The sequence below is a fragment of the Marmota monax genome, unplaced genomic scaffold (genome assembly GCF_021218885.2).
Source record: "Marmota monax isolate L192 unplaced genomic scaffold, Marmota_monax_Labrador192_F-V1.1 WCK01_AAM20220418_F8-fsc00124, whole genome shotgun sequence".
Classification (NCBI taxonomy): Eukaryota; Metazoa; Chordata; class Mammalia; order Rodentia; family Sciuridae; genus Marmota; species Marmota monax.
This window is the reverse complement of record NW_026692505.1, coordinates 3112265-3138098: the sequence shown is the minus strand read 5'-3', so window position 1 is coordinate 3138098 and position 25834 is coordinate 3112265. Positions and strand designations below refer to the sequence as shown.

The 25834-nt window shown below is 36.7% G+C and overlaps 1 protein-coding gene across 20 annotated transcripts in view; it reads left to right on the top strand.

The window, feature by feature from the left end:
- Ptprd (protein tyrosine phosphatase receptor type D) overlaps positions 1 to 25576 on the top strand; it is a 2207759-nt gene extending 2182183 nt beyond the window's left edge. For all 20 annotated transcript variants that reach the window (XM_058579708.1, XM_058579705.1, XM_058579707.1 and 17 more), the window contains 7 exons: positions 11422 to 11707; positions 12140 to 12318; positions 12924 to 13050; positions 14176 to 14301; positions 17113 to 17267; positions 20095 to 20230; positions 21900 to 25576. In XM_058579708.1, coding sequence (XP_058435691.1) covers positions 11422 to 11707; positions 12140 to 12318; positions 12924 to 13050; positions 14176 to 14301; positions 17113 to 17267; positions 20095 to 20230; positions 21900 to 21968 — 1078 coding nt within the window. In that variant the 3' untranslated portion in view covers positions 21969 to 25576. The remainder of the gene's footprint in view (positions 1 to 11421; positions 11708 to 12139; positions 12319 to 12923; positions 13051 to 14175; positions 14302 to 17112; positions 17268 to 20094; positions 20231 to 21899) is intronic.
- Positions 25577 to 25834: the final 258 nt, after the last annotated feature.

Below are 25834 nucleotides of genomic sequence, written 5' to 3'. Positions count from 1 at the left end.
ATTGGAACCTTAGGGGCAGTTTCTGAGAATCCAGGAATCTGTGTTTTAATACAGCCTAGGTTTATGTACATACCACCAGAACATATAATGCATAAATGGGCTGCATTGTAACTGAACATGCAAAAGAATTCCTCCTTTCATATTTATTGAATTATTGAATATTAACTTTCATCTCTTTGGTGTCACAGGCTCAGCATTTTCCATCTTCTGGTATTACCCACATGCCAGACAAACCCTATCTTCTCTAGAGTCATTCTCAGACATAACCAGTATGTTGTTCTAAATATGCCTGGTACTAATTTTCCTTAAGTAGTCATCAGGTATGCATACTGAAGTCATTAATAGACCAAAATGTTCTAAAGGAACATTACTAGCTAATAAAGAGCCAGGTATGTAAAGACAATTTCAGCTGCACTTCAAAAAACCACTTAATTCATTTTTCTTTGTGTACTTGAATAGGGGTACATCCAAGGTTTCATGAAGAAAAGGGATTTCTCTTTCAGATCAACATTTTTGCAATCTAAACTGATAGAATCATGGAGGTGGGGTCATCTCCAGAGCTCTAGGGAAAACTCTCATCTCAGGGGGATCTAGAATCTGGGAAGGGGGAGACATGGACTCAAGTCTCAGCTCCGGAAGAGCAGCTGTGTCATGTTGCTCAAATTCCTAACCCTGCCTAGGCCTCAGTTTCCTTCTTTAAAAAGGCGGGGGAGGGGATCTAAATAAGGAAGAGGGTTCATACCAGCAGTACTGAAAACTGCACATTTAAGGATCCAGGTCAGGTCTTGGAAACCCCAACACAATATCCTCCTGGAGATTAGGATGATGTCAACAGGAGAATCAGGCTCCCTGTAGTACAGTAGGTGACTTGGTTGTACTCAGACTTAGATTCTCACTTCCTTTAAAAGCTTGTAGAGAGTCCAACAAAACAAGGGGCTACCAATATGTAAACTCTGATTTAGAGCTTACAAAGCAATGATTAACTGTTATGTTTAAATAAAGATAATAGCATTGTAAAAAACAAGGAAACCCTCCCAAATCTTGCCATGTGGGAAAACATTGATAGGCTTTGCAAAATAATAAAAGCTCTAAAGTATAAATGTTTTCCAAATACCTTCCAATGCCTCTTCTACTTAACCTATTGAATTTATGTTATTAACGGTGAGCCTGCTGTGTGGCCAGAGCAAATCGTACACATTGTAGTCTGTGTGATAATTATGTCCTTGGAGTTGAGCAGTCCACAACCCATGCGGCTTTGCTTGGCAGGCTTGGTAAATGACTTATCCTTTTTCTAAAAGTACAAAATTTTGTATTCTTCTAAACGCAATTTAGAATACAGACTGAACTGATATAGCCACTTATAAAGAATATCTCTGTATAAATAAGTAGTTTCTTGTACTTTCATAGCGTTAGTCAGTTGACTTCTATTCAGATTTGTTGACTACCAATTATCAGAACTGGCTTAGTCTGTTTCTGTTCATGCGTAATGGCCTCTTCATTCCTGTAAAATGAGACCTGCTGAGGCATATTCAGGTGTTTTTTTATGTAAACATATTAGCTTTCTAATTTATCTTGAGCATTTTAAGAATACAGAATGTGTTTGGCAGATAATGTTGGGACAGAGCCAAGATAATGCAGAAATCTTTGGAGGATTTCTGTTTGAATCTACATATTTGGGGGAAGAGTCAGATGAGACCCACATGGATTTGGTTCTTGTAGGCTTATTCCTTTTAGGAAATGATCCTTCGCCCATTGTGGAAAATTAAAATGTCCCCAGAGAATAAGAGCTGGGTATATTTACCCTTGACCTTTAAATTTTTAGACAAGAATCCCTGTGAAGCAGATCAGGAGCTCTGTGTTTAGTCTCTGTTGCTTCTGTTGTTGATGAAGTGTGATCCTTAAAGGCTGCCACCAAAGCATACTATGCAATTTAACCATCAGAATGATCACAGTTCTGGGTCATCTCAGCCTCACTCTAACTTGTTGTAACTCTTTGCCAGAACTTCTCCTCTCCTTGATGGCTACGATATCCCTTCTTTCTGAAACCAATTTCTTTAAAGCCAGCACTGGATGGCAGGAGCAAATCTGAGCTGCAGGAAACTGACAGCATTACCCAGACTTCTCCTGAGAATCTTCTCTGGGAGAGGCAATATTCCCAAGGTACAGAGAACAGGATTTCATCTTCTGTCTCTGGATCCTCAACTCTATTGACTTTAGTTGTGATTTTTATTGTAATATTTGTATCTATTATTTTAGATTCCTTTTTAAATTCCATTATTGAGTGATTATGTTGTCTTTATAAAAAAAAAAGAAAAAGAAAAAAAAAGCTTAAGTTCACCCACACCACCAGCATCACCAATTCTTTCTCTCAGAAGTAACTCTCGTATAATTTGTGTATCTTTCCAGGTCATGTTCTATGTATGAGCATGTGTACATATAGAAATATATAATCTCCTTATGTGGACTTTTTAAAAATGTAAGTGGTATGGGGATGTATATGTTGTTCTGAGAGCAACATATTTGGGACTTACTGTCTTAGAAACTTTTTGGGATAGGACCAATACATCAATTCATGTCATTCTGACTGTTACACAGTACTGATGGTATTGAGATAGCATAGTTTAACCATTTCCTTAGTTAATCTGCTATTTCAAATAATGCTACAGCAAAAATCTCTTTCTAAGCTTCTCTATGTATATTTATTGATGCAGACCTCCATAACAAATTCTAGAAGTAGAGGTGGATCAAAGTGAAAGTGCATTTTAATTTTTAATCAACAACACAAAATTGCCCTCAAAGACAACTATATTATATAAGCATATAGTCTGTGTTCGATAGCATACATAAACTCTACATTTCAATGACAATTCCAAAATATTTCATAGTATATGCAAGTGATATAAACAGGTGAATATTTATGTCAAAACATCTATATAATTTTTCTGGTCTATCTAAATAAAACAGAGGCTAGAATATACCAAAAAAATCCATGAATCAATTTCTGGTAGAGCCTTAAGTCATGTAGGGATGCCTAGAGTAGTAACCTATTAAGTTAAATGGTTTTACACCAAGAATGACAGAAGATCTTCAAAATGGCAGCCTTATCAGAGTCATTTCACAGTTTTGTTAGGATGGCCACTAGAGTTGTCCTGTAAACCTGAGCCACAAAACCCAGTCCATTCTCACAAGATGCCCTTTGCTTAACTAATTAACTTGTATTCATAAATGCCACCCTCGTAGCTGAACCATAATATCCAATCAAATTACGAGCTGATAGATGTAACAAAATGCTTACAGTGATTTTTTTGGTTCATATTTAACTGTCTTTGCACCCAACTAAATGATCTGTGAAATTTCCTAATTCTATTGTCCTTCTTTGCCAGATCATTGAAGTATCAGTGAAGGGTCAGCATTAACACTCCACCAAATTAATCAGAAAAGCCAACTCTTAAGCACATCTCCAGAATGATTTTTGCACGAAATAGTCCCCTTATGCCTCTTAATTTTTTTCTTTTTGCACGTTACTACTGTATCGCATCATGGGACATTAAGCATATTTCAACTCGTGGGACTAACTCAATCATGTTTTTAGAAATTGAAAACAAATGTTGTAACTGGATGAATGATAATATTGAAGTAATAACAATTTCCTAGTAGGCGTACTTGTTTAATGGATTGTGTAGTCTTTCAGCTTGTAAACACTGCAGTGTCCATCACTCACTGAAATTGTTGTTTGTTTGTTTAAAGGCTAAAGTTGAGCAATAATTTGGTTTGCTGCACAAGTCACAACAAATACAGAGTCTGTGCTCTGATTCTCATTAGTGGAACCATTGTCCTCACTGAAAGATAACTTAGAAAGTTGATTTTACTTTGGAGATAACAGGGACCAACATAATGCTAGACTTGATTTAAAAGTGCTGTCTTCCTCCCTTTTAAAGCTGAGATTTTTCTGTACCATAATAAATAAATGTACTAGATTGTGCTGGCCTCAGCCTGAAGCACAGGGTTATGCACTCCTTTTTTTAAAGATATTTAGAAAAATCTGTCTCAGTGCTTGGCAACTACTCTGACAGAAAACAGATAAAAAATAAGGGTGGTTTATCAGTTTTGCTGTTCTTATCATGTTTCAGGTTGAAGGCTGTTGAAATGATGAAAAACAAACAGCACTAAATAGGGTTCCGTCATTATCACTGCTATGGGGAGCTGAGTTTTTCAGGATCAAAGAAAAATGCATTTGCTTTCAGAACTACAATTCTTCATTTTGAGAGGTACACTGCACTCAGATACTGATGGGTAAAAAAAAAAAAAAAAGCAAATTGGTGAAGGAAATAAAATATGAGCTGCTATGGGAACTTGGATATTCAAACAAAAGTAGGCTGGCATACTTTTTAAAGCTTTGAATTTTCAACCTTCTGTTTCTTAAAGAGAAAAATGGCGCCTGAGGATTGTTGTCTCTGAGCAACTGGAGTGAAACATAAGCACAAATTGTTTTCATCTCATCAAATGAAAAGAATTCTCTTTATCTTTGCAAACATACGTTAAAGGAACATTTCCATGCCGGGGCTATTGTGGACGTTTCTGTATGTGTCCTCAATCCAAATGAGGACCTAATATTTTTAAATGTGTACTACTTTTTTAAAATTTTGCAACTATAATTGAGTACCTTCAATTTTCCTGCATGGAAATTGCCCCATTAAATTATCAAACACAATAGAGGCCAAGAAACTGGTGACCTTTCCCTCAAGCTGATCATCACCTGGGGTATGCATAATATCAGGAAGTGTGGGGGCATAGTATTTGCTGATGTCCTTTTGTTTACCCAGAAAATAAAAATAAAAACAGTTGCTGAAAAGGTGACATAAATTGTCATGGGAGTTCAAGGAAGAATAAAACAAGAGGAGAATCTCAAAGCTTAAGTGAATCTTGAAGGCAGATAAATGTCAACAGGTAAAGATGTTAAGGTGGAAAGATCTGCGTAGGCAAAAGCCCAGAGGTAGGAAAGCTTAAAACATGTTTAATTAGATTGATGCCGAGGGGAAGTCATGAATCTTGTAATAAAATATTGCCTGAGAGCCGTGCCATTTTAATCAGGAGGCCAGGGCCTAAGACAAATGCAGATGAAAGTTTTCCACCTTCACATTAAAGAAAAATCCCACAAGTACTTGAGACAAAAACTACTTTACAGAAACCGAAAGCCAGATGGGCTTGTGACTTCTTCAGAATACAAAGGAAAATCCTGGAGCAGTATGTTTAGTTTGAGAAGTTTGATACAGAATATAACCAAGTTGTTGGTCATATGTGAAAGCAAAACAAAAGCACAAAAACAATTTGTCAGATATTCAAGGCATCAGAAATAATATCCATGTGTGTTTTATATGAAACATTATTCAAAGACCTATTGTAGCCCACCAATAATAGATTTATCAAAGAACTTGAAAATAGATGAGCCATATCAGAAAGATGAGCATGGAAAACAGAATTATTCCATAATTGCTGTTAATATATTTATAAGTCTAATAAAATGTCATAAACAATACTTAAAGTGGGTAATTAATATGTGGAACATGATTGCTTTTTCCCCACTGCCTTCCAGCCACTGGCTCTTTTGCTGTGGTTACTCAAATGTGCCAGATTCTCTCCTAGTGCCTTTACTGGGCATTCTTGTTCTCCACCCTTCTTGGTGTATCCAACAGTTGTTTGTCATCGAGGAATTGCATTTGCCTGCTGGGGCTGCTTTAACAAAGCACCACAGACTGAGTGGCTTTCACAACAGAAATCTGTTTTCCAGGATTCTGGAGCTGGAAGTCCAAGCTCCAGATGCTATCAGGGTTGATTTCTTGCCTTTCTGACTGGGAAGACTGTCTCTGATCATGGCCTTTCCTCTCATCGCTTACTTCTACGTGGATGCCAGTGCTGTCTCATTGGAGTCCACACCTGACCTCATCTAATTTTAAGTATCTCCTTGAAGGCCCTATTTCTAATACAGTCTTTCTGGGGGATTGGGACTTCAGTATGTGGATTTTGAAAGTCGGGGCACAGTTCCATCCTTAACAGGTATCAGTTTGAATGACATTTCCTCAAATGTACTCTGCCAGCAGCTTGCATGTTTGTCTCCCGGAAATTGTTGAGATTTATAATTATTTGTTCATGTGACTACTTAATGTCTAATTCCCCCACCAAATAGTAAGATGAAAGTATCGTGCTTTTTTCCCCCTCATGGCTGGCACATGGTTGGCACTGGGTAAATATTTATGGCATAATGACCTACAAGACATTATGAAAAAGTACATAGCAAATGTGGAAGGAAGAACAAAGTAATAGACACTTTCCTCTCTGTCCCTGGGTGAAGGGAATGTACAAACAAGGATAGTATATGCTACTGCTGAATGTGTACCAGCCAACTTGGAGTGTGTGGGGGGGAAGTATAGAATTTGCTGATTTCCTTGGTGCATATAAATATTCCCACCACGATTAATATCTAGCTACAAGCCTGAGATCACTAGAGAGAGAGGTTCAGTGGCAGATCATTATATATTAGTTTCACCTTAAGAATATGAGTAATATACTGTAAAGTAATTTAAAAGCATGTATTGTAAGTATTGTCTATGTTTATTTAAGCACAAATCCTGAAAAATTAATAATTGTCTTTTGCCAGCTCCAGCACGCCACTGATAGATAGTTGAATAAAATTGTAGAGGTTGAATGCATAAAAAATATATAATTTATTATTGTGCAGGTGAAGAGGCAACAACAGGCCAAGGTGACTTTTTAATTTTATACTGGAATTTTCAAGGAGAGAGGTTGAGAGTGGGAGGAGTAGATTCAAGAGGAGAAATTGCTGACTACACTTGCAGTCTGTTTAGTTTTGAGAAAACTTGAGAGTGTTTGAAATATAGGTCTTCCTTTGTGCTCAAAGAAAGGGCCATCACTTTGGGACTCCTTTGTATGGAGACTATTACTGAACCATGAATGGGAATGAGAGAAAGGAGGATAGAACCTTGGAGCATTATCCTACCTTTCAAGAAAAGGCAATGGCATATAAATTAGCTTAAGAAATGCAGATGGAACAATCTAAAGAGGCAAGTGGATCAAACAACCTAACAAAAATTACATACTGAGATACAGTCTGAAGGGGCACCCTTCACTTTCTGAAGATGACATTTAGAGTTCATCTTTGGTTTTTTTTTCCAACTTAGTAGGAATTCCTCCCTCTCAGAATCAGTGGAACCATGACCCAAGACCACAACACAGTTCTTTCTAATGAATTTCATCTACCACATGTTTCAGCTTATTCTGTAATATCTTGGGATAATTACCAAATCTCCTCCTTTCCTACTGTCAACCTGAAGAGGACATCTGATGTTTCCCATATTCCCTCAGCCAGTGTCATGGAAACCAGGGAAGAGGGGCTTTTCAAGGAAACCACATTAGGGGTAGTCAAGCAGCTAAAGGGAGGTTCTGGAGGAGCAGGCTCCGACAAAGCCACCATGCTTGGCAATTGCTGCTGACCCAAATGGCAGAAAGCAGGATGAAGTAACAGGGGTGCTGTGAAACATGCTGCTAAATTTTAGCATCTCAAACCTGCATTTGAGTCTCTGTTCTGCCACCTGCCATGAGCTGTATGACTCAGAGCAGTACCCAAATGCTATGAATCAGGAAAGGGAAAAGGAAACCAGCATTTACTGAATGCCACGCAGGCACTAGGCACTGTGGTGGGAAGGCTCTTGATTGCTATCTCATTTGCCATGACAACGCATGTGAAAGCAGGAAGTTCCTTGAATATGAGATGGTGGTTATTGGAAATAGGCAGACAAAAGGGAGACCAGCTTGAAGCGGTAGATGATAGCAAGATTTTAATAGCCAAATCTCCAATGATCCTGGAGCTGGAGCGACGCTAGCATAATTTTGCTAACATCACATTGTGTGTTCCTTGCTGTCAACTTCAGAGGTAGAATTCTAGAATGCACTTTGTAACTGCCTCTTTCTCTGTGTTTCCAGAACACTTGATATGTTTAAGTCAGCCTTAAGACTTAATGGATGATAATACTTACTCATTAACTAATGTTAATTATCACTATCAGATTTAAGGAAAGAGAAAATGACAGGGAAACCCTGCCATCTCACAAGTTTATTTAGTAAATAAACTAAATAATTTTGTGATTTTTTTCCCTAGTGTCACACAGTCTGAAAAAAGTACTTTGAACTTCACTGTCTTGCAATCTTGCATCAAGCTAAACACATATCTAATATTTAATAATAATATTAAACCCTTCAAGAACTTTTCTCTCTCAAGAAGAGATAACATAAATTCCAAGTCAGCAAAAATGGATAGTGAACAATATTTTGTGTTTTGTGGGAAGAAAAACTATTCATCATAGCTTCTCTTTTGTTCCTTTTCCCATACTTTAGGATTTAGACTCAGGCGCATATTTAATTCTATTTCTCTGTTTTGTTTTTGTTTTTTTTTTTTTTTGAAAGAATATAATCAAGAAAACATAATGCCTTTTAGAGTTGGAGTTATTCCAACCAGTTTCGCAAGATTCTGTAGTATCTTTCTGCCAGACACTAGAACCATGCATCATCCAGACATTTAAATGGTCCCTGATGCATATTTTAAGAAAATACTCCTGCCAGTTATCTAGAATTGACTTGATATACAAGGCTCAGTATTAAGACTTACAGTGTGGATTCCACTAGAAAGAACTACAATGTGAAGTTGTATTCATTTAGAAGCAATGCCCAATTAAAATGAAGACAATTTAGAAAGACAACACAGAAAAAAGTAAAAGATGATACTTATACTTTTAGAAACTGACAAACGTAGGGGTTGAAAGAAACTCAGAAAGATGAACCTTTGCATTTTAAATCTGACACAGGTCCTTCTAACTGCAGTTCAGTTGTATACCAACAGACCAAGATGGAGAAACCACTTAATGTTTCCAACCTTCTCATTCCATACCAAGCACTATGCAGAGTGATCTTAGATATTCTTCACATAATTCCGAAACTTCAGCTGACACAGAATTGCATTCAGAGACTGAAAGAACCCTGCTTCCTAAGTAGGTTTTCCTTGCTTGAATGGGCTGGCTGCTCCTTACATAAGGCCTCTATGCCAATCACAATTTCATTTACTTATTTCACAAATGTTACTGAATGTTTAGTGTGTACTCTTGGTGCAGGGCACATACAATGCAGTTGCTGTTCTCAAGATGTGCACTGTTGTTTATGAATGTCTACCCTTTCAGATTAACTAATTATACAGTTTAACTGAGACCATAGTGGAGGGGTATTTAAGGTACTAGGGGATCTAGAGAAGTGGATGGTTCATACTAAGTAGGGAAGTGGGGATAGACAATGACAGGGAAAACTTGCCACCTACCAAGTTTATTTAGTAAATAAAGTGAATGAAACGGGACTTCATGAATCTCACTGCATTGGAGCTGCCATGCTAACAGAGCTCCATGTTCATGTTTATATCTGGTTTCTAATTGGTTTGGTGCTAATGATTTCTAAGACTCTCTGTACCAAGAAGACTTTTGCATGATATCTCAATGTCATGTCAATTTGTGGGTTTAAAACGTGAATGGGGTTTTATTATCAGCATTCAGGGATTCTCTGGCATAAGACATAAAGCAGTAGGTAATTTTAAAATAATGTTTATATCAAATTTTCTCACTTAGCCTGGTCTACAACCACAGGTATCTATGTGGAAACTGGATTTGATTACATTGTTCAGTAATTAAAGTATTATTTTGTTAAAACATATGTTCTCTTACCATCTTATAGCCACAGAGCACCAGAGAAAATTTGCCATTTTAGTTGAGACAAGCACCCCAGTGCTCACTAAAGTCATTTATTTTGGAGTTCTGGTCTATTCCTTGTACAGGGACCTTGCCAGACATATGAAAATTTTCACACATTGCTCCCAGAGCCAACAGTATGATTTTATAAGTCATTTCTTCTCCTTTGCTGTTTCAGCACTCTCAATTCCCCATCACTCCTGTCTTTCAGGTCCCATTTCAAATGCCACATTGTCCACAAAGTCAACATTATTTTTCTCCTCTTGTATAACAGTTTTATAAACTAGTATATTCTTTGATAGATTCTGAGATAGAATTAAAATCCAAGTCATCATCATTATTGCATCCCATTTCACTTATCGAAGTACTTCATAGTTCTTTGAAAAGATGGACAGTCTGGTTGAACAGGCAATTAAATGGACTGTTACAAACACTGATGACAGCAGGTGGCCTATAGCAAATGAAGGAAGCTACCTCTTACTTGATATCTAAGAAGTTGATCCATACCTATTCATTTTGACTGTGTGTTGACCAGTCAGGTAAAAATGTCTGATGAAAAGAAAAAGAAAATATTTTGGACTGAACCATTTTTGACACATAATGTACTACTCAGCCTGAAAGATTTGATAAATAGTAAGCACACAAGGTATATGTTGAAGTTGTAAAAACACAGATGTATTATCTTCCTAGTATTCTTTTCAACTATAGGATATTTCAATGTTTCAGGCGCCTGACTCTTTAATCCAGTTCAGAAAATTAGATTCTCCTTGGAATGACAGGTCTTGTCTAGCCATTGTGCATTGTTGACTTTCTCATGGCCTCTTCTTGAATCTTTTTCTACCAACTGGAAAATGACCCATGAGTCCAAAAGTAATGGAGTTTTAAAAAACGCCTTAGAGCTCTTCCAGTAGCAAAAATTGAGGTCTTTATTTTCACACACAGAACACTTGGATTTCACCTGGAATTTCAAGATACATTCAACTTGGAAGAAAAATGGAAGAAAACAAGGAACATATACTCTCCACCAATGGCTTGTCGTTAAAAATCTCTTTCCAGAATGCTCTATGCTATTTTGTGTGCAGCATTTTAATATATTAATTATATACGTCTCACTAAATTAGTCTTAGGACTTCCTTATTGAGTTTCAGAATATGAGATGTTTTAAGTTGAGTGATTTACTTAATGCTTTGTTTTATTTATTTATTTATTTATTTTGTAAATTGAACCACAGTATTGAGAGTGTTTGGGGAAGAAAGCCTTCTTAGATCTTGACCAACATTTAAAAATAGCTTCTAAAATGTAAATACCCTAAATATTTGTATTTTTATGTAATGTTTTAAAAAATATACATGTTGCATTGTTGTGATCAAGGTGCATGGCAATTGTGGATTTAATGTTTCTACCTGATGAAATTAAACTAATTTGGCTCAGTATTTGGTTCCCTGCATTCCAGTAATGGTGCTTAATAATACTTTTGACTTTAGAGGGATAGAAAATCATCACAATAACTCCAGTAGAATTCCTGATTTTAAAACATAGTTAATAAGAATAATAAAATTACTTTTATTATGTGTTGGTTCCCTGATAATTTTGGCTTTTCCTTTCTCTGTTTGCCTTGCAGTGCGGGAGTTGGCCGGACTGGTTGTTTCATCGTAATAGATGCCATGTTAGAAAGAATAAAGCATGAAAAAACTGTAGATATTTATGGCCATGTAACTTTAATGAGAGCCCAGAGGAATTACATGGTTCAAACAGAGGACCAGTACATCTTTATCCACGATGCACTGTTGGAAGCAGTGACTTGTGGAAATACCGAAGTGCCAGCCAGAAACTTGTATGCCTACATCCAGAAGCTGACACAAATAGAAACAGGCGAGAATGTCACAGGCATGGAACTCGAGTTCAAGGTATGGCATCAGACGTGATGTGGTTATTAGGAGCAGGTCAATTCTGGGATTGTCTTTGAGAAGTAGCCTTACTTCCTTAACCTTTCAAATTTTGAAGTACAAGATTCATTTGACCTTTAGGATCCTCAGGTATCTGATTATAAAACAATTTCTTCCTCATTTTCCTTTCTATTCTTTGCTTCGTAACAATACCTTGAGCCCTTTTGTGTCTTAATTTGAGAGCTCAGACTCTCAGAACATAACATTTTAAAACTTTGATAGGCAAGTTGAAATAATCAGGTAGATGTAAAATGCACAGCAGTACGAATAGTCATTTATTTTAAAGCAAACAAGATTTATATCTAAAAACAACATCTTGGCTACCTTCCATTCAAGCCCCTGGACAAAATTATCTTTGTAATTTTTTTTCTTTTTTTTTTTTCCATTCAACAGCGTCTAGCCAGCTCAAAAGCTCACACCTCAAGATTCATCAGTGCCAATCTTCCATGTAATAAATTCAAAAATCGCCTTGTTAATATTATGCCATATGAATCCACAAGGGTATGTCTGCAGCCTATCCGAGGAGTAGAAGGATCTGATTACATCAATGCCAGTTTTATTGATGGATACAGGTATATACTCTTGCATTCCTGACAACCCAAAGCCTTGATATTTACATGTGCCCTAGTTTCATAACCAGAAAGAATTTCATCTCAATTCAAAGCCATTTTCTTTCTGCATAGGTCAGCACTCAGTCCCTTGGTATTTGTTTTTTATTATATTGGATAGGAGTAAGAAGCAGCAGTTATGGAGGTTTTTAATCTGACCTTTTGCACTCTTCTTTGAGAATACATTTGGATTTGAAAGGTGTTAATAAAGAAGCTATTTTGCACCATATTTCATAAATTTAATAGATTGCGTGAGAGTCATTTCTACAAAACGAAGCTGCATAACTATTTAAGTGATTTGTATGACACATGAAATTGAGCTATTAGCATTACACTAAAATTTAAATAGTAATGATAAAGTCGTACATCATAATATTAACAAAGCAATTTATTTTGCAAAATGTATTAAATGCTCTTGTTTGATTATGTAATCTGAAAGGGAATTTACAGCAATTGCATTAATAATGTATTCATTTTCTATTACCAGGTTTGATGTTTACAAATCAGGTGTGAGCTTTTGTATGTTCTCGAAATACTTTAACAGGCTCTTTTCATCCTCTATAATTCAGACAACAGAAAGCTTACATTGCTACCCAGGGACCCTTGGCAGAGACCACTGAAGACTTCTGGCGGATGCTGTGGGAACACAATTCCACCATTGTTGTGATGCTCACCAAGTTGCGTGAAATGGGCAGGGTAAGTGTATCACCACCTAAGAGATTCACTCTCTAGAGAAGAGGGGATTTCATTTTACCAAAGTACCGACCTCATTTCTTTGAAAAACAGACACAATATGGACCATTCATTACTCCTTGTTGGTTTCTAATTTGCAAAACCACATGGAGCTGTTTGTGTGTTTTGAGGAAAGATCTAGTGATTTGTTTCCAATGAAGCACAATCATAGGGACAAATGAGTCAGCAGGTGCTCCTATTAGATTTACATGTAACTCAATATATTCTTACTTCCTTTTGCTCTGGACAGGCTGGAGTTTAATAAGTAAATGTGCTATCATCTCTGTATGAGGGAACTTGACTTTTTAACATTCCTGGGACTAATTCTTATTTTCCTACCTTGAATGACCACTGAATAATGTGTTGGAAAGTTACATAGTGTCTCCAAGGATGTAATCCCAGTTGTATTTAAATGATGACTCTAAAATAATCATAAAGTAATATTAGAGATACCTAAGGACCTACCACTTAGATTCAGAACACAAAAGCATTTTAACATGCTTGCTAAAGCTATTTTTTCTCTTTTCTTTATATACATTAAAATGGTAGATATACATCTGAAACCCAATTTTTAAAGCCCATAGAGAAACAAAAAATACTATCAGTCTAGAAAAGTAACTGACTTATTCTAATTTTGCATATGATTCTCCACAGGGCTTACTCAGGTCATTAAAACTGCCTGGGCCCTGGGTTCCTTAGTGGTGTTGGACTAGATCAGTTCAGAGGTTTCTTGCTGTGTTCACATGGATGATTTCCTTCATTCCAAACCACAGTGGTGCAAGTCAGCTATGGTGGTGTGATGCCAATTGGATAACTTGTAGATAGAAAGATACCCACCCTGTTGAAGTGTTCAACTGATGTGTATTACGCAGTTACTATATGCCAGGTCCCATGCTGGATATCATGGGCAAATTTCAAAACAGATGGTTTCCCTATCCTCAGGGAGCTTTGGGTTTTTAAACAGAAAATGAGTTAGATACACTTGAAATGGCCTTGATTTTCAAAATTTTATTAGTGAAAGAGATGATATATTGACATGCAAAATTTTATTTTCACTTCATGTAGTTTAACATAGATCTCTCCTTTCAGGAGAAATGCCACCAATACTGGCCAGCAGAACGATCTGCAAGATACCAGTATTTTGTTGTAGATCCCATGGCTGAGTACAACATGCCACAGTATATCCTAAGAGAATTCAAGGTCACAGATGCCAGGGTAAGTTGACAGTCTTAACCATTAGCTGAAAATTCATCCAAAATACACTTTTTCTGGGAAAAACATTTGCCAAGTAGTCATACTCCCAAAGAGAGAAGAAATCACCCATTCTGGATGACTTTTTTTTTTTTTTAAATATGTAAGAGTAACTTTTCCTCTGTCTGGCAAGCATTCTCACAAACCCAGATTTGGCTTCTATTCAAATGAAACATCTGGCAGCCCAACTTTGGGGATGCACTGGGTGAGTGAGTGTGTTGGGAAACATTTACTGATTGGTTGGCTGTGCTTACATTCACCTTCTCAGCTCATTCTCTTTGGAGGTTTTTTTGATTTCTTCATTACTTGAGGCTGTAAATATGTTGTTGTTTTGCAAAGCCCTTTAGGTCATGTGGGCTTGGAGGTTAATTTGGTATGATTTTAAAACTGCAGAGCAAATGGCATTCTTTAGAAGAATCTGACAAGCTTTGCACATTCTAATTTGATTCCTGGCATGGTTTATTCCTCGGTGTGCTAATATGTCTGTCTATGAGAGCTGTGCACCCATGACCCTTGTTGGCTAATTTTCATTCTGCATTTTTTATCAAGATTGCTGGGTCCAAGGTTCATTCCTGAAGTAAGATGTTTTAGGCATAAACTTTAATATCTTCGCCTTTGGCCACTTTCAAACCATGATTTCAAATACTTCTTAGGGGAGACTAGGTCAGTTCAAAGCCCTGCTTTGTTTTGTCACCATGGGTTGGTGGAGCAAAACTCCAGAGTAAAGCTATTTACTAGATCCATTGTTTTTTTGTTTTTCTGTTTTTTTTCCTAGAAATCAGCTTTCTTCAAACTCACATTTGGAGATTGTCTACTAATGCCTAAAGCTTGGTTTATTTACCTAAATAGAGAGAAAGCGGTTAGGAGGGTTGGCCCTAGTAACAGATGTGTTAATCCAAACTGTCTGAAGTAATAACTACCCTAAAGGTGACAATATTCAAGGCGGCAATGTTTCTGGTCTCATGTTGAGTTGGGATGACTAACCCTAATCTTTACAAAAACAAATAAGTAAATAAAAATGCCCTTTCAACGTATGTGACTAAAAATCTTAAGTGCCTTCTTCAAGTAAACTCACAAACTATTTCTGATGATGGAGACCAAGAGGCAGGCTCTGTCAGTGGAAGAAACATCTTTACTACTCTCCATATTTCCAAATTAAATCTGATTTCAATAAGCAAAGGAAATAGTAAGAACCTGCTCACATGTTCTCTTTTTTAAGTCTCCCTGTGATTGTGTAATTTTCTTAGCTATCACAGCACTTGCTGTTTGTGCTCCTGGTGTGCTTCTAATTTCAACTTCCCAGTTTAGAAAGCAAGTTGGCACTTGAGAGTACAGTATTGTTAAACAGGTCACCTTTAAATGGAGTTGGGTGGTCTCTCCTCCAATAGTAAAGGTTTGTGCATGTGACCTCTTCGTGCTGTTAAAAGCAACTGTGGTCAGAAATGAAATCCCCAGGACATTCAGAGGAGAACAAACCTACATTACCTAGTCTCACTTCCCAAACCTTTTCCAGGAACAGGAGGAAGTAAATCATGCTTCTATGGTAACCATTTACAAGTTGGTTATGGAGCCAAGCAATTATTTCTGTATTCCTGTGTGTTATCACAAAGTCACTGTGTTCTTCCTCTTCTACCTCCATCCCCAGATGGATTCTAACCTGTGCCTATAGGAACCACCAAACTAGTTGAGTCACCCTCTTCTCAGTATGACTGAAGGAGAACAATTGAGCCTCTGTCACTTACACAGAATATTGGGAACACAGCTGCCTATGTCAGAAAAAAAGTGTATAGAAAGGAAGAAGCCTCTTCCGATGGGATCAGTTTTCCTAGATTGGAAGCTTGGATTCTGTCTCTCCTGATAAGTCAAAGGAGAAATTTGATAGGCATGATTAGTATTCCTGCTTCTGTGAGCTGAGGGTCCTTTCTGCTCCAGTGCTTCCAAAAAAAAAAAAAAATTCCCAGAAGAATCAGAAGTGCTTTAATATCTTTTCTTCAAACCATCATACTTCACCAGTCAGAGCAATTTCACCTAGTCACTTCAGTGAAGAAACATCTGAATTGTTTTCTTTCTGCCTTTTGGGTTATATCTGTAAAAGTATCCCAAAGCCTTCTTAATTCCTGTCATCAGCCAGGAAGAGTTCTTTAAAGAAAAGGGCATTTATTTGGAAAAAAAAATCACTTTGGTCTCCTTAAGGAATATTTCACTTCCAGCTCAACAACATAGGTCCCTGCTATGTCGCTTGCCATGGTTAGAAACTATGTCTCTGAGACAGGTTGGGCATCCAGGTTAACAGTATCTACCTGGTCAGTGTCAGATCCTTTAAATGTCACCAGTCGGGACTTGACAATGCAAGCAATAAGCAAGCACAGTAGATGTGAAATTATGACAACACCAAAACCTCTCTGCTCTGGATATTTCTTTTCATATTCAGAAGTTAGAAAATTCTGAAATTTCTGAAAGAGTATATTTGTTCCATTTTAGAAAGAATGTGGACTGCATGAATAATTCTGAAACCAAACTTTGGGTCTCAGAAACATTTATTAATAGAACTATTTGGCTACTATCAGAGAAGCTAGGTTTTTAAAAGAAGGCATTATGAGTAAATTTGATTTAAATATAATAGCAGCTAAGATACATACACACTTAAGTTTCCAGTTAAATGTGTTACTAACTTTTTCTGCCCTTTTCATTTTGGGAAAAAATATGATTGCTCTTGTGGTCTATGCGCTTGCTGCCCCCTCCTCTGTGGCCTGGTGTGTGGTTTTCCCTGTAAAGGACGGCCAGTCCCGAACAGTGAGGCAGTTCCAGTTCACTGACTGGCCAGAGCAAGGAGTGCCAAAGTCTGGAGAAGGATTTATTGACTTCATTGGCCAAGTCCATAAAACAAAAGAACAGTTTGGCCAAGATGGACCCATTTCAGTCCATTGCAGGTGAGTTGAGAATCATGAATGCTAACTTTCCGTTTGTGGTTAGTGCATAACAACATTGAAAATAAGTGTTATTGCCATGAATCTGCATAGTTGAAAATTTATTCTCAGAAACACATTGTGAAAATCAGAGGAAAATTTTTATCTCTCAAATTTACCTTTTATAGGGAAAAAAGCAAACTGTGGTTTTCCTTGCTAGGAAATGTTGGTATTTTCCCTAATCGTAATTTATTGTGTCAATCCATTCTTATTTGCTTTACTTTCATAGCATTGCACTGATAACTATCTTTCTCCTGTGTTTGTCTTGGAAAATCATAAATAGCTATCAAGCCTTAATGACAATACTAATTCTTGCCAGTTGATAAGTGATTCGAATGGCACCTCACTTAAAAATGCAATTTGCTTGAAAATTGTTGCTACATAAGAAAATGAAGCACCTTCAACTTAATTATTTTCAACAGTTTCTAGAGCATTTTATAATTTAAGTCATTGAAGTTAATAGAAATACCAAGTAAACGATTTAGACATTCACCATAAATTTAGTGCTTTTGGAAGGTGCTATGCAAAAAAACCTGTGGTAAACAGAATTTATCTAATTTTACTTAAACTACTATATTTTAGGATGCTGGCAACTTGAAGTCTTAGTATCTAATCTTTTTTATGGTCCTGGAGGATTTTATCAGGTTTATTTATTTTTGGTACCAGGAGTTGAACCCAGGGGTACTTAACCACTCAGCCACATTCCCAGCCTGTTTTTATTTTATTTTTATTTTTATTTTTTTGAAACAAGTTCTTGCTAAGTTCCTGAAGCTCGCTTTGAACTTGTGAGTCTCCTACTTCAGCCTCCCAAGCCACTGAGATTATCAGGTTTGTTTTGCTTTGGTATTTGAAAGAAGAAAAAAAATATGTAGTTCTTGGTGACATTGGAGGCAGAATCTCAAAAGAGCACAAATATTAGTCTGGGTTCTCAAGATATGTGTTCTCATCCTAATTCTACTCTTATGTAGCTCTGTGACTTTAAATATCTCAGATGACCTCTAAAAGCCTTTCTAGCACCCCTGTCTTCTCAGGTCTATTCTAGGAGAAAGAGATCTTACTTTTATGCATTTTCTTTATGCTGAGTTATCAAAAGCCCTTTGCTCTCTACAAAGCAAAGAGCATGTAGAATGTGACAGATAGACTCAAATATTCAAAGTGGATGTTGTATACCTGACTTGAAATACTTGACACTAGAAATTTTGCACATAATTTGCCCAAATGCAAATTCAAACTTTTTCAATATGATCTATGAGGAAAAGAATGTTTAACTTAATACACATTTTAGCTGTGGACATTCTCACAGGTACATAAGAGTATGTGTCTGTTTCTTCTCATTGCTTTAATCATCACACAAGGATTTAAGCACTTAGTGTAAATACTGTGGCATGCTCTTCACACACCTTAAATACATATATTTTGAAGACTTCTTGATATCTGCTGCTATCTGGGAATGGCCTGAAAATACCACTTCTCTAATTTATAGCCTATTAAAGTAACATGATAAAGTCAATAAATTTAGAAGTTATAAGGTCAGTGCCTTTCTCGAAAATACTTTATAGAAAGCCAGAAACACTGTATTTTTGTTACAATGGAGCAATTCAATCAACATAAGATAGACTCTGGTGTACCTGAACCATTCAACAAAAAAATTATAGGTCACAGTCTCTCAGGACTAAGGCTTTCAAGGTTCAAAGGGACCTTCAAGGTCATCTTCTCTGTCTTAGCAGAAGCCTTGGCTGCTGCTGGACAGCCTCAGTTGCTGTTTAAAGACTGCATATGGATTTTAAAGCCTCACTTAACATTTTCGTGTAGAAACTGCAGTTTATAATGGGACACACTATTTATATATGCCCATCAGCTACATCCCCTGGTAAATGAATCCATCCATTTTCTCCAGCCTTTGCCCAAGCTTTACACGTGCCATTTAATTAGGATCCAAAAATGTAGGGTTTTTTGAGATATTCACTGTTTTCCTCATTACCTAAACCTCCAGATGCCTTTCTACTTCTTAAGTGCACACAAGCTATGAATTCAGTTTTCATTGTTGCTGCTGTGAAGATTCTGGAATTATCTGGAAATAGTAAAGACAACAGAGTAACTCAAAACCCTGGGGTTTCAGCTGCTGATCACCTTAAAATAGTAAAGCTTTGTTTTACATTAAAGTCCCCTTTGAGAATCTGTTGAACATTATGAGTTCCATGGAACAAATGACATTTCCCTAACACATACATACAGGGTATTCATAAACTCTCCCTGAAGACTAAGTGAAAAATCCTCTCGTATGGGGTGGGGGGGACTGCTATAGAATCTCTAAGCCAATGTCAAATTTAAGAGGTGATAGGGCACCCTGCAGACTTTGACTACAAAGTGAATGAGGCACTAGAAAAGTTGAAGGTGCCCAGTTTGCTTCATCATCTTCTGAATTATTTCATCCTCTGAAAATATTCTTATAAGCAAGGTCTAGAGTGTCAGGATCTGCATGAATACCATAAATGTATTTTTTTACCCCTTTTTTTAAAACCCTTTCTCTTATCCATTTATTTTACAATGTTTGTTTTCTTGGTCCTTCTAAAATGGCACGTAACCCCAGTTGAAAAGTCATTTGAAAGACAATCTCATGTGTTATCACAACACACTATCCCAAGAGCAATCCCTTAGTGAACTCAATTCCACATTTTCCTGAACAAAGCTGTGGAGAAACTTGAAATGTAGAAGAATGTCCACCCCCAAGCAAAAGCAGCTGAGAGTATGAGCATTTCAAGTAGGAATGTTGCTTTTGTTTTTCTGGCAGCGCGGGCGTTGGAAGAACTGGTGTCTTCATAACTCTGAGCATTGTTTTGGAAAGAATGAGATATGAAGGCGTTGTAGATATCTTCCAGACCGTCAAAATGTTAAGAACACAACGGCCAGCTATGGTACAGACAGAGGTAAGGAAAATCTTCATGAGTTTGTCACATCTCAAAAGCTTGTGTTTCACTAGGTAGGATCTCCCAGAGTCCAGACACAAAAGATTATGGAAAAAACATCAAATGTTTAATGTTGTTCAACTTCATTTGCCCCTCTTTAAATGGAGTGAGAATATTCGTATCTTAGTGTCAGAGAGATTTATGAGAGTCTGCATTCAGCTAAACTAGCTTAAATTGTCAACATTTGACACCCACCAAATAGCAATTAATTATATACAATATTAATGATTAATACTTACCTATTTATTATATAAATATAATGTATGGTACATAATATGCCCTCTCAGCCTATTTTACTTCATCTGCTCTGTATTTCTTAAATATTGGAATCCTGATACACTGAGAGAAATTAGACCCCTATTTCCAATAATTGATATGGAAATTTCTCAGAAAAATGAGAGATCATGATTAAGCCAATTGGCCGAATGACCATTTATTTCTAAGGATTACATGAATGAAAGTGTATATTCCTCAAGTGGCCATGAAATTATGCAAATTTACTTATGTGTTCTTAAATTCATCATTCACAATATCTTCCAGACTTTGATTTCAAAATAGTGCAAGCATTTCGTTTGCAGTACTCAAAACATTATGTTGGCCTGACAAACTTAATGGGTGTTGGGGGTGACAGAGGGAAATTGGACATTTAAAGAGCCTTAACACTTAGCCAAACAACTTACTGTGACAAGATAGGAAAGCAAACTCCATTTATTTTGCATTACCATTTTTATTGTAGAAAAATGCACATTTAAGCAAAATAGAAACTATCTCCTTTCAGCCCCATTGGCTACCGAAAATAAGTTTCTTTTATAGGGAAGAAAATCCTACTTTCTCTCATCCCTATAGTCATCTATAAATTGTAATTTTTCCATCTCTCCAACAATCCTCCAATTTATTCCTGTATGACAGCATTCTGCCTTGTCTCTAAAAGGGCATGTTTCATTCTGTTTTATTTTAGTGTGGGCCTCTCTCGCACAGACAACTTGTAATCACACAGAATTAGGCCAAACTGCCCATGTAGTTTTTGTTGTGGGCAGCCAGTCTTGTAATACCATTTTCAGGGGTGAAAAGCTTGGAAGTCCAGTGCCCTATGTAAGTGACTTGTGAGCCTGGTATTCCATCTAGCTGCCTCTGTCACACATGAATGTCAGAAGTGATGGTGAGTGACTCTGATTGTGCAGGGTCTAGTGTCCAATCAGAGTTTAAACTCAGTTGGCAGTAGGAACTATAAATCCACATTTCCTTAAAGGCCATTTGTATTTCTATCAGCCTCTCTCATCTGATAAACTGAGAATTCGTTACCACAAATCAGGGATCATTGTAAAAGATGACTGTGGTGTGTAGGACTTGTGGGTTCGGCTGATGGTAGTTGTTAATACTTGGAAAATGGTTCATACTTGTCTGGAAGGTAATATTCACTGGAGTTATCACTACTTGGCATTAGGAGACTTTTAGTCAAATTGATTGGTAAAGTTAATAAACACCCCATGTGATTAATTACTCTTTGCTCACTATCACTGACTAGTCATTGGATTGAACTGATTAAATAAAGTAGTGATTTTGTTTCCAGTTTGTTTTCCAATACAGCTTTTCATTTTCCTCTTCTTTCCCCATGCCCTGTCTCCTGCAGGATCAGTACCAGTTTTGCTACCGAGCCGCACTAGAGTACCTGGGCAGTTTTGATCACTATGCAACGTAGAAACCCCTGACCCTTTCAGGATTTTTACTACAGGCCCTTCGCTATCCATGGAGTCTCTTCTGAGCCATACAGGGCACTTGAGAAGTCCTTCTTAACTTCTAGCTAACAACCACTTAGTGGGACTATTACACACAAAATAAATTAAAAACAAACTATTCCAGGTGGACCAAGAATTCACAGTTTAATAATCTAACCCGAAAAATAATAAACGAGAATCCTGACTCATGAGGCATCTGAAGGATTTTATTTACAGATACCTCAAGGATTCAAAATAAAGGGAAGAAGAAATCACAGCAAAGAACCACCATCTCGTTCAGATTGCTTGATAGGTACAGAGCGAAATTGCCAGAGTGCTACGGTTCAGCGTGAGATGTTTGCTGGCGTGGCTTCTCACGATTTAGACAGACTCTGCTTTGACATCACCCCTTCCCACCATGCCACTCGTAACAGCATCTTAGGGGTGAGGGTGGGGATGTTTAAAAAGAAAGTCCTTGATTTAGTTTTTTAGTATTGTAAAGATACTGCTGACCTGTGCTTCATTTCTAACTGTGTAAACTTTTTTTTAACAAAATGTATCATTCGATAAAGTGAATTTTAAAAAAGTTACATAACTCCTCATTTTTTTATTTCCAAATTGTAGGTTTTTTTAAGCTGTCAAACTGTTATCTGTGATATCTTGCTGTAGAAATATCAAATAAGTTGGAAATTTGCACATTTTTGTGCAATACTCTTAATCTACAGTATCCATCTCATCAGATATTACTTTCGCACTTCAATTTTGATTGATAAGAAAGTACCCATTCTCTTCAAATGATCAAAGAGAATCTTGTTTTGTTTTTGGAATCAACAGGGAAGCGCAAAGTATAAAGTTGCTGCTAACGTATATACATATATATCCATATTTTAGAAGGGTGTCTATGTATATATAGACAGTGTGACCACACAAAGATTTAGCTATCATTCAGTTCTTCCGCAATTTAAAGTTTTCTTAAGGGTAGAGCTATCGTAACATCTTCTTCAGTTTGTCCCTAATTTTACAACATTGGTGTTTCTTAATATCGCAAAACTTCAATTTTGTTTTAAAAGGGAAACGAGGAATGCACATCAGTGATTGTCAAACCTCACCCCCTAATTTTTCCCCACCCACCCAATCATATTCACAGGTACCGTTTCGTTAGCCAGGCTTCCAACCAAGTTCGATATTTCTAACACTCTAGTGCAATAAAAAATTATTCAATATCTAAGAGGTGTGCATGTGGGAAAGGTCAGTGCATATCCCTTTAGAGGGGAGAATGTTGTAATATATCAGCTATCAAGTTGTTTAAAAAAAAAAGTGTATTCAATCGTATATTGTCTATAGTATGTGCTATGAAATTTGCATTTATGATATGTAACAGGGGCAAAGCCAAACTCATGTTACTCTGTTCAGTCAGAAACATTTTGTGGTGTACAGCATTCCTGGGAAGTGCTGTACTTTGTTTTGTTTTGGTTTTAGTTTTGCATTTAGAGTGCCTTATAATTGATGCCTATTTTAATAGCATTTCTTTTTAGCTTTTGGTTCATATTTCCATTAGTTGTTCATATCTGTTACTCTTTCAATTAAAGCATTATCTGTTTACCACATGTACAAAAACTCTTTGAATAATATGCATTCCTAGTTTTCAACCAAGTCGGGGATGTTAGTGATTGTACCAGCCCAAAGCACTTGGATAATCAGGGCCCTTCCGTTCGTAATTGTCAACATCAGGAAAAGCTACTTGTTTTATTTATAATCCCTTCCAAATCTGTTCTGGAACATGCAGTAGCTGCACCCAACTTATTTTAGCAACACACATCATTGGCAACTTTGGGATATATTTGATATTCCATTAGGATTTTTCTGAAAGGGGAAATTAATATATATCTCCCCCAAATCTTCCAACTTCATTTCTATAGGAAGCCATGGATGGTGGCCAAGAGTTTGCCACATCACCTTACATGATTTTTAAGAACCCTCAAAAAAAAAAATCCTAAGAACTCTAAAAGTTTTGATATCAGTATAATATTTTCATTTAATTTTAACTTCATGGATATTCTGCATGGAAGGATATTTGTTTTCACATTTTTTTCCCATTGCTAGCAGAATGAAATCCAAGAGACCAAACACTTGCAAGCATCATATTTGAGCACTTTTGTAAAAAATTTAAAAAACAACAAAAAAAGAGAAAATATATATAATACTAAAAAAAAAAAAAAAAAAGTATCTAGAAGGCTACCTCAGAATGAGACTCTCTAACCTACATCAGAACCAGAAAAGAATGTGCACTATGTGGGTCTGTTGTTGTTTTCTTTTAGTTTGTATCTTTTGAAGATTTATCCAAGTGCCAGATTACTCAGTGCTGTAATTTTCTTTTAATGAAACAAAGGGGGTCAGACAGACATTGCATCATCCAGACACGCCATGTCGGACATGTAGAATCTGATGGAGTATCACACACCAGAACCACTGGCCAGTGAGCAGTTTGTCTCCTTGAAACAAACACTGCCCATGTGGCAAAGGGAAAAGCGACAATAACCACAGGGAGAAAATGAATGGGATGCATACCATAGACGAAGGAGGTGGAGACTATTCCAGAAATCTTACTGTTCAGGAGCTGTTCCTAGAACTAACTCCCTTACTGTCATTAATGTGCATTCCACTCTGTACTTTTCTGTACGACCATTCAAGTTTTAATTTCCCAGGTAAACATCTTTATCTGCCATTACCATAAACTTTCAAGTTTTCAATTATTTTCATCATCATAACCAGTACGGTGCTATTATTTACCTATGTACGTGTAGTTATGTATAATTTTGTAATTAGTTACAATGGTAAAAAAATCAAAATATATAAAAAGTGATTTGTACAGAACTTTATTTTAGCTCTTTTTTAAAAATGATTTGCATGGTTAGACAATGGCGAGGACAGCCAGGGGAGGGAAGGGCCTCTAGGGAACTTTGCACTTTCTATACCTTTGTACTATGCACTGCCCTATTGATTCTACACCCAATAATGTTATTACTTGAACCCATCTGTAAGAAACTGCTTCAAAAATTCATTTATGTGTATGTAAATAACACAACATAAAAAGGGAAAGAAAAAATCTGCAATAAACAGATTTTTTTCTTTCTTGTTTATGTTTGGTTTTGCTTTGTTTTAGCCCCTTCTTTTCTTTTTAATTCCCTTTTCATTTTCCTTTTTTGGGTTTTGATTTTCCTTTGGGTTTATGGGTGCCCTGATACTCCAGCAGAGATCAGAAGGCTACAGATCCATCCTATCCATCCGTTACGTGGCTTTGCCATCCAAGCTTGGAGTGTCTTTACAAAGATAATAACAGTTGTGTTCTTTGCTCTCGTTTTGGATGCATAGACTGAGAACTTAAAAAATAACTTGTAAAATGGCTTGTTAAAAAAATACAATTACCTCTAATTAGTAGTACGCGTAAATGTTTTACAGAATGAAAGGCGTGCTTTTTATTTTCTTACTTCGTTACATTGGTGGCGAAAGAAGTCTGTATGAAATCAGTTCTTTGCTGACACAAGTTCCATTTGTTACAAATGAATTCTAATAAAAATGTCAGTGTTATGCAGCCCCGGCCTTTGCTTTTGTCCACTCAAGTGCATTGGTTGTGAATTGACTATGTGTTCCCTCTTCTGGTCATCTAGTGAGCTCCTCTGTTTACCAAGAGCCTACTATTTACAAGTGCCTACCTTGACATAAGCACTTTCCATTGATAAATCAGAATTTGCCCAAGTTCACACAGCAAAGAAAGAGATCATAGACAATGTTTGACCCTGTGGAAGATGACTATGATATAAAGTGCATTACAATATATGTGAGCATGATT